Source organism: the organism of the source record quoted next, unplaced genomic scaffold, assembly GCF_019419815.1.
Source record: "Pyrus x bretschneideri cultivar Hongxiangsu unplaced genomic scaffold, Pyrus_bretschneideri_v1 Contig22, whole genome shotgun sequence".
NCBI lineage: Eukaryota > Viridiplantae > Streptophyta > Magnoliopsida > Rosales > Rosaceae > Pyrus > Pyrus x bretschneideri.
Window position 1 is genome coordinate 2,629,103 of NW_025999524.1, and position 15,469 is coordinate 2,644,571.

The following is a 15,469-nucleotide window of genomic DNA, read 5'->3' on the forward strand; positions in this document are numbered from 1 at the left end:
TCTCCTTCACAGTTGTCCAGAGAGTGAGTGATGACTCGGAATAGCTGAAGATTTCAGCAATCTTCCTTTCCATGGAATTAAGCAGCCATGACATGACCAGTTGATCTTTACAAAGCCACCCTCCATATTCAGGAGAAGTGACTCCAGGAGCAGGATGACTGCCATCAATGAAACCAAGTTTGGATCTTCCACCCAGTGCGAGACTAACCGCTCTTGCCCACGGTAAATAGTTGAACTCATTCAGTAACACTGAACTGAGTCGTTGATTTGGATTGATATCCACTTCAGAGATGTGAGTAGAAGGAGAAGCAATGGTGCTTTCACCCTCTGAATGCTCATCAGCCATATTCTTGCTGAAGGGAAATCACAATGGTGAGATATGCAAAGACAGGCTTCATAAGGATGCCTGCTCTGATACCATGTTGACTTTTAAAGTTTCTATTTTTTGTATTGGTTCATCGTACTGAGAACAAAAACAAGATACAAATATATAGAGGAGTTTGAGTGAGTTGCAAACTACACTCAACACTCAAGACCCTAACCTAGGACTTCCTTGAATCACGCTATGAAGCCGGCATAGGGAACATAACTAAGCTCCTTGGATTAAGGAGATGACAACTAGATAAGACCCTTATACAAGTTGAGAACAACAAGAAGAAAACAAACGGCTATTAACTAGATAAAACACTACTAGGGTTGACACAAACCCTATTACACAGATAATACCGAGAAACCCTAATCCAGTGAGACCCTAAATACCCAGAGGACTTTCAAAACATATCTTGTCTTGCAGTGCATTCGTCGATTCTGTGATGAGAAGGATGTGAAGTACATTTGCAATGGTTTAAAGTACTTATCGACAATCGTTGCAGTTATTATACAGACTGTTTATGAAATGAAAAAGGGAAAGACCTCCTGGATGGTGGTAGCTTTGATTAGCTCCGCTGTTGCAACGACAATGAATACGTACTGGGACATTGTAATAGACTGGGGCCTTCTGCAAAAGACATCAAAGAACACGCATTTGAGAGATAGGCTTCTAGTTTCACACAATACCGTATACTTTGCAGCCATGGTAAGGTTTGTGTTACAGTTTCTACTATTAATTCCCAGTATGCTTATGTGTTTTGGAATTTAAACTGCGTACCATTCATAAAATGACAATAACAACCATCATTTGCCTTCCTAGAGGTCATTCGTCGTGGCATTTGGAGCTTCTTCAGGTATTTTTTCTCATGAAATTCAACTTGAGACTTTTTGCAGTTTTTGTCTTCAGTCGTTGCATCCTTTAAGTAGCTTATGCTTGAGAGGTTAACGTGTTCAATTTAATCAGGTTAGAGAACGAGCACTTGAACAATGTAGGCCAGTACTGCGCTTTCAAGTCAGTCCCTCTTCCCTTTGGTTACTACGATGAGGACGCTGACAAGGATGACTAAACATGACAGTCTCGCTCCATTCATACACCTTAGTATAATAAAGCAACAAACCAAGAACAAACGTACGATCTGTGGTTAATTATATATATGGAATAGCCTTGTTCATTGTTGATCCTGAACAAAATTCTATGGTTCTGGTTCATAAGAAATTGTATACAGGCAAAAGCATATATATTTACTAGTCCATCAATTTGTCGACCTGTTAGTTATTCGACGGAGTATACCATTTACAAATTTCCGAAAAAATCAGAACAAAAGAACTACTGATGCAACTCTGCGTTCAGCAAAAAATTAATGGAGAAGGGGAGAAAGAAAAGAAAGAAAAGTTTCAGCAGCTTGTAGACAATTTGAGATGTTTGCAATTTTCTTTGCCTACAAAAGTTTGCCATGGTCTTCATCATAGTTGAAGGGCAGTGGCACTGACTTGAATGCTCTGTACTTTCCGACATTGTTCAGATGCTCATTCTCCAACCGGAAAAAATTCCATATCCCTCGACGAATTATCTCCAAGCTCGCCACAACCGTGATCATTGTCTGTCTATGCATGAAGGAGACATTGAATTTCAGAACTGTCTGCAGCCAGGCAAATCTCAGCAGCACATTCAACACCTGCAGTGTTTTGTCAACAAATCAGTCAGAAAATTTTAAGCATTGCACAAATCGAAGTAAAAATTATACTGTCAGACTGTGAATCTGAACCATTTATCAAGAGCACTGACCATCGCTATGAAGTACACGCTTTTGTAAGGGACCAAGAGTTTGTCTCTCAACCATCGGTTCTTGGAGCGGCGTTGCAGAAGTCCCCAGTCTACAACAAGATCCCAATATGTTGCAAATATGGCCGCAACGATTGAGAAAATCCCAGCAAGAACTTTCCAGTTCACGTCGTCGGTAAGTGTGTGGGCTATCCTCATGCTAACTGATACTATGATTAAGAAAAATTTCAGTCCATTGTAACCTTGCATCGGATCTTTCTCGTCAACCAAGCGGCGGATGCACTGAAGGAGGCGGGACCAAAATGGAATGCACGCAACGAGGAAACTGAAAATTTTGAAGACGTCACTTGATCTGCAAGTTGTTTCTCTGACCTTGTAGTCTCCCCAGCCATAATAACAAATGTAGAATTGCAGACTTCTAAAGGCTTCCACCTGGCTAGTTAACTGATCTGCCAAGAAGAAATCCGGCAGTGTGACCTGTAAAGGAATCGAAACTTTTATCAGGACATCCAACCGAGTTAAATTTTACAGTTTTTAACTCGAAAAATTAGGGTGTCTGCAGTAAAATTTTACCTTATAGAGAGGAGCACAGATGCTGTGGAACACACAAACAAGGGAGAAGTAGCGACTCGAGCGATATATGATGTTGAAGGGGCATAATAATATCACAATCAGAAGCTGCATAAGAAGAATTAGTTCAGTATATAATCTCTAGAGTTGTGATGAGCCAATGCAGCTGAAATTAACTAGTTCAATTGATGACATGATCTTACCAGGAGCAAGAAGAGTGGGAGAAGTTCGGTTAGCTCTTTGTAATCTTTGGTTTTCGGGTCCATCTCCATGTCAAGATTTGAGAGCACAGATGCTAGTGCTAGCACTGCCACACCAAAACTCAGAAGGAGGACCTCTCTGTATCCCAGCTCGGTTCCTTGCTTGAAACCGAATATGAAAGAGTAATTGACTCTGAACCGCCGCCAAAAGTATATATTTCCGGCATACATAAGCATATGCAGAACAATGAATCCGAACAAGCTGCATTGAACAATAACATGTCACGAAAAATTCAGTATTATCCCTTTTTTCGGAAACTTGGAATGAAGAATAAAAAAGCGTAGGGTTAGTTACCTGTATAGGGGGAACATGTTTTCCATGTATTGACTTCTCCCCGACTTATCCATAATCTTTCGAGCACGAGTGACCAAAACAAGGGCCAATATGAAAGCAGCTGTGCAGCCAGCAAAGCAACCTGAAAGTTTTCGAGTGAACAGATTCAGACGAAAGAAATTGATACTGAAATTATGCTTGTTCAGTGAAAGAAATTTTACTATGCTGATTCAGCTAGAGGCCTTACCCATTGCGAATGTTATCCTGTGTCTTTCCACCTTCGATTTTGGCCTCAAGACCGCCATTCCTTTTCGGCGATTTGAGTTCGAGAAATGCTTGATGAATGTAGTTTCAACCCTCTCCATAAATTTGGTAACCTGCAGTATTGGAAAATGCCATGAAGAATTTAAAAATACGAACAGAAACTCATAATCATTCCTCTATTTAGCGTCACGCATGAAGAATCCTCACCTCGTCGGAGCTGCCAAGGTGCGAGTTATCCACCATGTTCATGTAAGATTTTGATGCATCTCTCGAGGCCACCTTATCGTATTTCTTCATGATCTTCGAGAAAGCCAACGTATTCAAAAATCTGTTTCATTGGCGGATAAAAAAATTAGCTTCACAGTCAAGAAACAGAAGGAAAACCAACCAAATAGGTGCCCCAAAGTCGTTATATCTTTACCCGTAGCTCTTCAGAAGCCGAAGCTTCTGGTAAAATACAACGAAAGCTCCCCTCAACAGTTCTTCAACTTTGTTGAGATTAACCCTGCTGAACTTGAGCTCCGTTTGCGGAGCCACGTTGAGGAAGCCTTTGATGGTGGAACACGGCGTCTCAACCGTGTGATTCATTGTCACACGGTCTAGTATATCCAGTGGCGCAGGCCTAGTGCCTCTCCTGCCCTCCGACTTCTTCATCATTTCCATCTCAACGTCTCCACTCTTTTTGTCATCTTTTTCTTCATCACACGAACTGTTTGACTCGCGCTCTTCAATCGCATCCATAGCATGTACCCGCCCTGCTCGCAAATCATAATGTTAAACAACCCACGTTTAGACATAAACACAATTTAGCCCAGCGAAGCATTTAAAACTAAGAAAAATTTGGAGTTCAAAGGAATGTGCGGGAGTCTACTTCTAAATGGCTAAAAGTATTTGGGTTCTTTAGATATATGCTCATGCAACACTTATTTTTCTTTACAAAAACTCATCTCGTTTTAAACATCCAAATAAAATTCAAATTTGAAATAAACTGTCATGTAAACAAATAAATACCTATTATTTTCAAAATATTTACAATTGTGCCACAACACCTTAATTATGTTGTTGAATTTAATTATCCACCATAATTATGGCAAATAAGTGCTATATTATTACCAAAGTATCTACTTATACTTGTCTTACCATCATCTGTTCCATTTCTTATATTTGTTTGACAATCATTGTAGGTAAATTATTTTGCATGTATACATTAGGCACATTTTGTTATTATTATATATGTCTGAAATAAATTACCTATATTTTTAAGTAGAATATAGGTAATTAATTAACTTTGAATCAATTGGCTAAAAACATCCTTTTATTTTGTAGGTAAATTATTTTGCATGTATTATTACATATACTAGGCACATTTGTTATTATTATGTGATGTTTGCAATCAATCAACATTCATTTATTCTATAGGTAAATTACAAAAGTATCTACTTTATATGTCACATCCCGGTCCCAGCCCTGCTGTCACATCCCGACCCGGGCGGGACCACTTCCCGGGCCCGACTCCACCGTAGCACGATATTGTTCGCTTTGAGCCCCTAGCACACCCTCATGGTTTTGTTTCTAAGAACTCACACGAGAACTTCTCAGTGGGTCACCCATCATGGGATTGCTCTCACGCACTACTCACTTAACTTCAGAGTTCCGATAGAACCCGAAGCCAGTGAACTCCCAAAAAGCCTCATGCTAGGTAGAGATGGGAATATACATATAAGGATCACTCCCCTGGGCGATGTGGGATGTCACACCCGTTGTAGCACGATATTGTCCGCTTTGAGCCCCGGCCACGCCATCACGGTTTTGTTTTTGGGAACTCACACGAGAACTTCTCAGTGGGTCACCCATCTTGGGATGGCTCTCGCCCGAACTGGCTTAACTTCGGAGTTCCGATGGAACCCAAAGCCAGTGAGTTCCTAAAATGTCTTCTGCTATAGGGAGGGGAACATGTATATATAAGGCACATCACCCTTTCTCCGTTGGTTGATGTGGGATGTTACAATCCACCCCCCCTTAGGGCCCGACGTCCTTGTCGACACACTCGCACCATACGGCAGAATGGCTCTGATACCATTCTGTCACATCCCAATCTCGGCCCCGCCGTAGCACGATATTGTCAACTTTGAGCCCCGGCCACACCTTGACGGTTTTATTTCTGGGAACTCACATGAGAACTTCCCAGTGGGTTACCCATCCTGGGATTGCTCTCGCCCGAACTCGCTTAACTTCGGAGTTCCGATGGAATCCGAAGCCAGTGAGTTCCCAAAGGGCCTTATAATATAGGGAGGGGAGCATGTACATATAAGGCACATCACCCCCTCTCCGTTGGTCGATGTGGGATGTTACATTATACTTGTCTTACCATCATCTATTCCATTTCTTATATTTGTTTAACAATCATTGTAGGTAAATTATTTTACATGTATACATTAGGCACATTTTTGTTATTATTATATCTGTGTGAAATAAATTACCTATATTTAAAGTAGAATATAGGTAATTAACTAACTTTGAATCAATTGGCTAAAAACATCCTTTTATTTTGTAGGTAAATTATTTTGTATGTATTATTACATATACTAGGCACATTTGTTATTGTTATGTGTTGTTTGCAATCAATCAACATTCATTTATATTGTAGGTAAATTATTTTGCATGTATTATTACATATGTTAGGCACATTTTGATATTATTGTATATATGTGTATACAAATAACTTAACTTTTGAATCAAACAATATTTATTTATTTATTTATTTTGTAGGTAAATTATTTTGCATGTATTATTTTACCTGGAACTTATATTGTTATTTTATATATGTAAAATATTGGTAATTTTTTTAATAAAATAACATTTGTATATTTGTGAAAAATACTAATTTACATGTTACAATTATTTGAAAAGGATAACAAAATGCTCATTTTTACGTAAATGTGAAAACAACTATATAAGGAATCAAAACTCTAATATCATGTAATTTTTGTTATTAATATGCATTGAAATCATGATACTAAAATTTTTCTTTTCCAAATTTGCATAAACATTTCAAAACGTTTAATTGAATGAAATAATATAAAATAAATGTAGATAACAAGTAATAGACCAAAAGTCAATGATATTAGGGGTGATTTAGACATCTAATACCAATTTTGCCAAGTCATACTTAATTATGGATAGAGTGTTGTTAAGCCTACCCCAATGTCTTATTTCCACACTCACTATAAAATGATACTTTTATTGACAAATTTATCCTAGTATAAAATAACTTTTAAAGACCTAAAAACCAACCAATCATATAAAAAAAACCCTAAAATATCATAAATAAGAACAAGAAAAAAAATATAATGAACCCCACAAGTTTTCCTGGGGAAGGAAGTTTAGAAATTAAACTTATCAGGAAGAGGGTGAATTCGGACTTGACAAAGCAAAGCCTTAAGGCTCGCAATAAAGCGCATGTTGTGGAAGGTGTGATCAAGCTTCACCAGAGAGTAGAGCAAGATAGTCTTCAAGACTATTATAATGTTGAGATAGATGAAGAGAGAAGCTCATAGTCCATATTACATTAGGGGACTCACGGATCCGACACTCGTTGAACTCCGATCGTGTTTGGTGTTTTGGAACAATTTGGATACCTACCAAATACTGAATTTGGAGGAATTTGATGTTAGGGAAAGCCAGTGCAGCACCAAACTATGAGTGAAGCTCTTCCAATTTAATCACACTCTCTCTTGTGTGGTCTGAATTCAAATTGGAAACAATAGAAATTAGGTACTGGAGCGGTTTTCGAGACTTGGTGGTGCTGCGATGGTTGGCGATAGAGGAGGGGCGCTTGGTGTTGGGGATTTGGGGAGTCGATAGTGACGGTTCTGTAAATTTTCTGGGGAGAGGGCTGCTGCTGGTGATATTTGGAGTGGGCATATCACCACTCTTATGGATATTGCTTAGTTGAAGCCTAGTCATTGAGTTTTTATTAAAAAAATTTACAATTGTGGGTTTTAGTTAATGAAAATTGAATTTCAATGAGTATACTCATATTTTCAGAAAGTATTTCTGACTATATTCGTAAGTCCTTTTGGGTCACGAAAATGAAATCGTTTTTGAAAAGCACCTGCTATGAGCATATTTAGCATTGGTGCTTCCAATTTTCAATAAAATTTCAAACATGTGTTTAAGCACTTCTGGCAAAAGTGCTTATGAGTATACTTACAGCTTGCTCTGGCACCGTGAGGGCTGGCGGCAGCCAATGCAGCGGTAGACGTGGCAACATCGGAAGCAAGGCGAGTCATCTCCCCCGACCAATCAAACATTCTCTGAGGGTTCTCCACTTTGATCCGAAACGCAATCAAAGCGTCCATTTGCTTGTTCAGAACTGCAGCTTCCTTCATCACCTCGTCAACCTTCGACCTATAAAACTTGTCAACTTTATTAAACTCATTGTCGAGCTTCTTGAAGTACTCCAGCTCCTGAACACCGCCTTCCTCCGCCGCCATCAGAAAGGTCGTCTGGTAGCTCTCGGAGTCGTTTTCGTTGACGGAGTGAACAAGAATGGCCTGGCTCTCGATGTCGACACCACCAAAGGTGGAAGACGGGCTGCTGGGCTGCTGGGCGTGCCTGCTTTTTGTCAGACCACTGAAGGTTCTGTACAACGCGAGCCTCCGCTTTCGGGCTTGACTGTGGGGCGTGGAAGCGGCGGCCAGTGAATCGGGGTTGTTTCTATGCTTGGAGAGTTGGATTTCTTTTAAGAGGGATTTTAAGTACCCGTAATCTATGTATGCAGCTCTCCATTCCGGCACCATCTGTGCCGAAAATTCCTTCCCAAACTTCATATCCGAAAAATTGTCAAATTCGTTTTCAATTTTATTTCAGTTTTGAGCACTAAAAAACGTAGGGTTTCAGATTGGTTCTTGATTATATTGCTGTACGTGCATATAACAAGAGAAGAGCAAAGAGTGGAGTGAGGGATAGGGAGAAATATCGATGAGCCAATGAGGTGAGCTTTCTGATGCAACTGCAGCAACTCTCTTTATATATATATATATATATGTATGTATGTATGTATATATATATATATGTATGTATGTATATTAATTTAAGCTACCTTTCTTCGGTTTGTTGAGGTTGAAAAATATGGAAAGGAAGTTTCAAAGTATGAGTCAGTCAAAAGTCCATCTAGGCTGGCATGACAAAATCATAATAGATGAGGAGAGTGAACTGTCTGAATCTCTGGTGCATGAGAAAGCAGAAGATATTATTTAGAGAAGAAGATATAGGCAAAACGTGTCACGTGATTTCCTTTAAGTAGCGTCATTTTCACCTAGCAATTGCATGTAAGTTCACCTGGGGGTCATGACCTTAGTTAGTATTATTTATAATTAAATGCACACGTTTTGCCTATCTTCTTGTCTTTCACTTACAAGTTTTCAACAGACCAATTTCTGGTTGGACGACAAGAGACAAATTTCAACCCAATTGTCCACGTTATATATAATCGTAACCCCACTTGGCACAAGGGCAAATGCTAGTCGATGCTTTGATTTAATCTTCTTAGAAATCGAAAGTTCACCACTACAAAGTCAAAGGCACCCTGAGAAAAATACTAGTGCCACGATAATAAATTGACTACTCAAACCTGATTGGCTGCATGGCACGCTACGATAACGTACGAATATCTTTCTTAATCATTACACTGGCTTTTTAGTCAAAATGGCCGCATAAGATCATCTCTAACCGAAGGGGTCCGAAGGGTCCAAAGGATCGAAATAGCCCAAAAACCGTCTCTAACCGAAGGCTAAGCCAGAAGGCTCGTGGGTCCCATGGATTATGAAAAGGCCAAAGGGCCAATTGGCTGGCCCAATCCAGCCAACTAGCCCCGAGCTAGGCCAGAAATTCTAGCATTCATGTCGGTTATAACCGACAAGAATTCTAGGCAAAATTTCAAATGCAACAGCTAGCCGTTATTTTTTTTTATTTTTTTTTTTTTACAGTTTTTTATTTTTTACACAATTTTTTTCCTATAACTTCTATTTTACAAAATTTGTTTTATATTTTTTCTAAATTATATATTTTTTTTCCTATAACTTCTATTTTACAAAATTTGTTTCATATTTTTTTTTAATTCTACTTTTTTCCTATAACTTCTATTTTACAAAATTTGTTTCATATACTTTTTTAAATTCTATTTTTTTTTCTATAACTTCCTAAGCCATTGTTGTCACATCCCGGCCCGGGGCGGACCAATTCCCGGGCCCGCTCCACTACCGTAGCACGATATTGTCCGCTTTGGGCCCCGACTACGCCCTCACGGTTTTGTTTTTGGGAACTCACGAGCAACTTCCCAGAGGGTCACCCATCCTGGGAGTGCTCTAGCCCTCTACTCGCTTAACTTTGGAGTTCCTACGGAACCCGAAGCCAGTGAGCTCCCAAAAGGCCTCGTGCTAGGTAGGATGGGAATATACATTTAAGGATCACTCCCCTGGGTGATGTGGGATGTCACAATCCACCCCCCTTAGGGGTCCGACGTCCTCGTCGGCACACACGCGACCAGGGTTAGGCTCTGATACCAAATTGTCACATCCCGGCCCGGGGCGGACCAATTCCCGGGCCCGCTCCACTACCGTAGCACGATATTGTCCGCTTTGGGCCCCGACTACGCCCTCACGGTTTTGTTTTTGGGAACTCACGAGCAACTTCCCAGAGGGTCACCCATCCTGGGAGTGCTCTAGCCCTCTACTCGCTTAACTTTGGAGTTCCTACGGAACCCGAAGCCAGTGAGCTCCCAAAAGGCCTCGTGCTAGGTAGGATGGGAATATACATTTAAGGATCACTCCCCTGGGTGATGTGGGATGTCACAATTGTGACAACCCGTTCCAAATTTTAATCGGATATCCCCGAAGGGACAAGGAACCAATTAGAAAATAAAAGTGAAGCTTGCAGCTAATCAAAAAAAAGAAAGAAGAAAAGAAAAGAAAAGAAAAAAAAAAAAAAAAGGGAAGAAAGCTTCCCGTGCACCCATACCGCACCACCGCGAGGCCATCTTCCAAGGCCGATTCCGGCCAACTCCGGTGGAGTTTTTCGATGCCACCACCACCATCTTGAAGCTCTCATTCCCCTCTACAAAACCCACCCAAGAACCACTTTGATTAACCATGGGATGTGGAGTTTTGAGGCCACGAAAGTTGACGAAAATCAATGGTGCTCCGGCCACCCTTTTCGATTTTCCGGCAAATCGGCAAAGCAATGGCCGATGCCATCACTTGGGCTTTGTAGCCCATCATCCCAGGAGCAAAACCCAACCAACCTTGACCCCGTTGGACCACCGTAGACGACGAATCGACGTCGGGAAGTTTTAGGCATCCGCCGGCTTCGTGGGCAAAATTGACCATCTTCCGTCCATTTTTGGACTTCGTGGCAGGTATGAAAGTTGCTCCACTCACTGAGATCTTCATTTCTGTGAAGTTTGAGAATTTTTGGAAATAATTGGATTTTCCGGCGAGTCGAGGCGGCCGACCGCCACCCGCGGCGGCGCGTGGCCAGTGGGCCGCCAATGCTATTTTTAGGCTATGTCAAATGTCTTGAATTCAGTTTTGTCATTTGAATGACGTAGGTTGATAGTTGGAACCTAAATTCGTTACGATACGTTACTTGGTAAAATGTGAATCGATGATCCGACCGTTGGATCATCACCAAAATTGGATACATTATAATACATAATATTTAAAGATTATAGGAATTTACGGATCGAGAATCCGACTTATGGATCTTCCTGAATTGGATTTGTAAGTTAGTAAAATAAATGTTCACGGCCACTTGTTTTAGGCAATTGGCGGAGATCTGACCGTTAGATCATAATGAAATTTTAATATGTTATTCTAGAAACATATTGTGGATCGTTGGGAGTTGCGGATTGGAAATCTGATATGCTGATCTTCCGGGTCAAGTTATACAGGGTTGTAAACCCTACCGTCGATCTTTGATCGACGGTTGACTTGTGGTCAATGGGTCTCAAACTATTTTAGAATGTCGTTGAGGTTGTGTTTTATGTGAATTACATATTCTACGGATAAGAGTTCTGAGATGTGATTTGATAATTGGTCACAGGGACCAATCATTCAGGACGCCTCGATGCGTGCGCTAGAGAATCATAGCGTGGACTCCAGGTAAGTGGATCTTTTCCTTTTTATCCCACATATTATTGAGAGTTCTATCGACACCTTTAAATTGATTAGCCACATTACTTTCATATATAATTATTGTGAATGCTTGAAGTACTATATGAACTACGAATGGCTTGATCCCTGTTTAGGGTACGTAGGCAGTCTAACGAGACGTTAGATGCAGCCATAAAATATTTGAGACAAAAACCTTGCTTGGGAAATTAAGTAAGGCGAAGGAAATTGGTAAAGGCAAGTTTTAGTTTTATGAATTAGTTAGCTAAATTAGTGTTAATTGGGTCGTCATGGATAATTATCCCTGAAAATGAGTAGTTTGGGAGTAGGGCGTTATTGATTATACACTTCTCACTGTATTGTTTATAATTGAACATGCTACGACATGGTTGAGTATTAGATTGCATCATGGTATATCAATATGTATATTAATTGCATATAATTATTGGGAATGCTTTCAAGTGCAAAGGTGAACTCAGGACACCCAGGTAAGTTCAGGTGAGTTTATGGTACTAGTTGAATCGATTACGTTATAGCATGGCTACAGTTATGAGTTAGGCAACTTCGATACTGTCGTACTGGTTGCCATGAGTTGTACATGCTATATTGAGATGCATTGAGAGCTCATAAACCTGCACCCCGGTGTTAGTGCTCCCGCCCGTGGCCAGGGCACAGTTCTTCACGTGATGTTCACCTCCCGCACCTTACGCTCACCTTGGATCCAAGGTAGGTGCACAGTCCTGTCGTACAGACCACTTTAGGTGGTTCCGACTCGTAGGTGACCCGCGATTATTCGCACAGCCTTCACGTGATCGTAGCACTAGAGCGTTTATATGTATTACACCCAGGCCTGTCGTACAGACCACTTTAGGTGGTTCCGACTCGTGTGCAGGTATACTTATTGAGATATTGGCTAGCCAGGATTGACGAGATATGGATAAGTCGTACAGGTCACTATAGGTGACTCCGACTTATATGCTAGCCAGGCTTGACGAGATATGGATAAGTCGTACAGGTCACTATAGGTGACTCCGACTTATATGCTAGCCATGATTGGTGAGATATGGATAAGTCGTACAGGTCACTACAAGTGACTCCGACTTATATGCTAGACAGGATTGATGAGATATGGATAAGTCGTACAGGTCACTACAAGTGACTCCGACTTATATGCTAGACATGATTGGTGAGATATGGATAAGTCGTACAGGTCACTACAAGTGACTCCGACTTATATGCTAGACAGGATTGATGAGATATGGATAAGTCGTACAGGTCATTATAGGTGACTCCGACTTATATGCTAGCCAGGATTGATGAGATATGGATAAGTCGTACAGGTCACTATAGGTGACTCCGACTTATATGTTAGCCAGGATTGATGAGATATGGATAAGTCGTACAGGTCACTATAGGTGACTTCGACTTATATGCTAGCCATGATGGATGAGATATGGATAAGTTGTACATGTCATTTTAGATGACTCTGACTGATATATCATTTTGTATTGATTTAGTTCATTTGGCCTACTTATTGATGTATGGTGGAGTTGATGGCAAACCGTGGTTTTGGTCATTTCCGAGTATGGTTTGGATATATGTATATATGTTGTATTGTCTTATGGAAAACGATACGGGTTTTACATTTAGGGGCATTACTTTTTGAGAGGTAGTAACTTTGGGAAGCTTGGTTTTATTGCTTACTCACACCTTCTGTTTGGTGCCCTCCAGGTTTTAGCTGCTGAGTTTGTATCGACAAGAATCTGTGACGAATCTTTGTATTGATGGATATTTTTGAGGGTATGATTCTTACCCATACTACTGTACCTTACTTATGCTCTGACATCGCGTGTGAAATGGGTTCGCTCCCACTCGTAGCGCACTCTGGTATTTAGACACTTTTAGATTCAAATTTATTCACTTTTTATGCACTATCACATTTTATGGCTTCGTCACCTTCCAGGTGTCGGCCAGCACAGCTCGATTCAGGGTCCAAGTGGACTTTCTGGGTCGGGGTGTGTCAGTTTGGTATCAGAGCATTTGTTGGGCAGTATTGTGTTCATCATACGCGTGATGTGAGCACTCTTGGTTTTTGTGTTTGACTTTCGATGATGCCACCTCGTCGAATATGGAAAAATATGTTAACTTTTCTTCAGTTTTGGACAATTTTGTGGTTTTGACGACATTTTATAAATCATTTTGGCGGTTGTCCTTAGAATTAAAACGAAGATTTTCCTTGTGGAGGAAAGGTATAAAAATGAGGCTAGTTGATGGACTAAGTAAATGTTTTGATAATCATGTATCGCCAGAGATATTACCAAATAATTCTATCATTGTCCTACCACCGTTAGTATTGACTCTTTAAAGATTGGAAATCTTAGTTAGTCTTGATTTCTTAGTAACATTTCGCGGAAGATCATCTGAGGAATAATTATTGTTCGGTCCCTATTAGCACTAATATCTTCAAGCATACTTGTGTTTATGTTGGATCTTTAGGAGGAAGATCGACTGTCGATGAAGTCTTTTTGAAAGTAGATCTTAAGCAAGGTCTTTTTCTAGCGTTGGGATTTTTCAATCAACGCTATTCCCAGATTTTTGCTTTCGTAGTTATACTTATTAAATGGGTGAGAATAGGCTTGCGAATGTAAGTTGTCATATCCTGGGAGTTGTAGGAATCCAAAAAGCAATCATCAAATCCTCCTAGGATCAATGAACTACTTCGCTTGAGCCGAATAAATTAGGATTGTGGAAGCTTAGGAATAAGCTTTGCAATAGGACGGTAAACTCATGATTGTTGTTTTTACCCTATCACTTATCTAGGTAAACGAAAACCCTTTGACTAACCACCTCTCGATCACTTCCATAGGTAGACATTAGAATCGAAATGCGGGATGATATCTCACTGTTAGATTGTTATGGGTGTCAAGGAAACTGTGAAGACCTTTTAGTTCGTGTCGTAGAGTTGGTTAGTAGTACTGTAAATTTCGAGGACGTATACTTTTGGCATCATATCCCAAAAATCTTACCGCGGATACCACCACATTGTTAAGTTGCTATGGCAACATGACGGAGTATTGCTTTTATTTTTCACGATTAGAATCGTTTGAAACGAACCATCTTATTCATTGACCTAAAGTCAACAGTCATCACATTATTTCGAAGGCTAGATGACACTTCTCGATGGAGATTTTGATGATGCATAGTGATTGTCGATTGATGTGACAAGTCAATTCGGATTCAGACTTTCTTAGTATGTTAACGCTTATGTCTCTCGGTGGTAGAACTGCTAAAGATGAACCATCATACTTATGACCTAGAATTAACAATTTCTAATTTCATTGGAATATTGATTGGGACTCTTATGTAGAAAAGTGTGTCCAAATCTTCATTGATCTTCGAACTTTTTATTACATTTACTTTTTGGAACAAGCTAAGTTTTGTCGGAGGCAATAGTAGAATTAAATTGGCATCTATGAGTGCACTATGATGTACCTACTCTCGCACACTTCCAGCATGTCCTTTTCTATTTGATTGGGAAGTATGAGTATCGATATGGATTTACCTTTAATCTACCAAGAAATGGTTCAAATGATTTTAATCATTTTGTATGAATGGAGTTAGAAAGTATCTTTTTATATGCTCAATTCGAGATATGTTGTATATGTAAAGAATGTGAAATTCATTAATCGTGATGCTAAACCAATGATACGCTTATATGATGTTCCAATTGGTGGTTGTTTACTTAAGTAGAAAACAATATTCTTCTTGCTCTAAAAAT

General features: G+C 40.0%; 1 protein-coding gene across 1 annotated transcript; it reads right to left on the bottom strand.

Annotated features, from left to right (window-relative positions):
• Positions 1 to 1,757: 1,757 nt before the first annotated feature.
• LOC103947195 (phosphate transporter PHO1 homolog 3) lies at positions 1,758 to 8,510 on the bottom strand. Its single transcript, XM_048584866.1, has 9 exons — positions 7,734 to 8,510; positions 3,942 to 4,275; positions 3,728 to 3,848; positions 3,504 to 3,633; positions 3,278 to 3,398; positions 2,926 to 3,184; positions 2,726 to 2,830; positions 2,156 to 2,629; positions 1,758 to 2,045 (listed from the first exon to the last, which is right to left on the bottom strand). Exons 1-9 carry the CDS (start codon positions 8,350 to 8,352, stop codon positions 1,809 to 1,811), a joined length of 2,400 nt encoding a protein of 799 aa, XP_048440823.1. The 5' UTR covers positions 8,353 to 8,510; the 3' UTR covers positions 1,758 to 1,808.
• Positions 8,511 to 15,469: the final 6,959 nt, after the last annotated feature.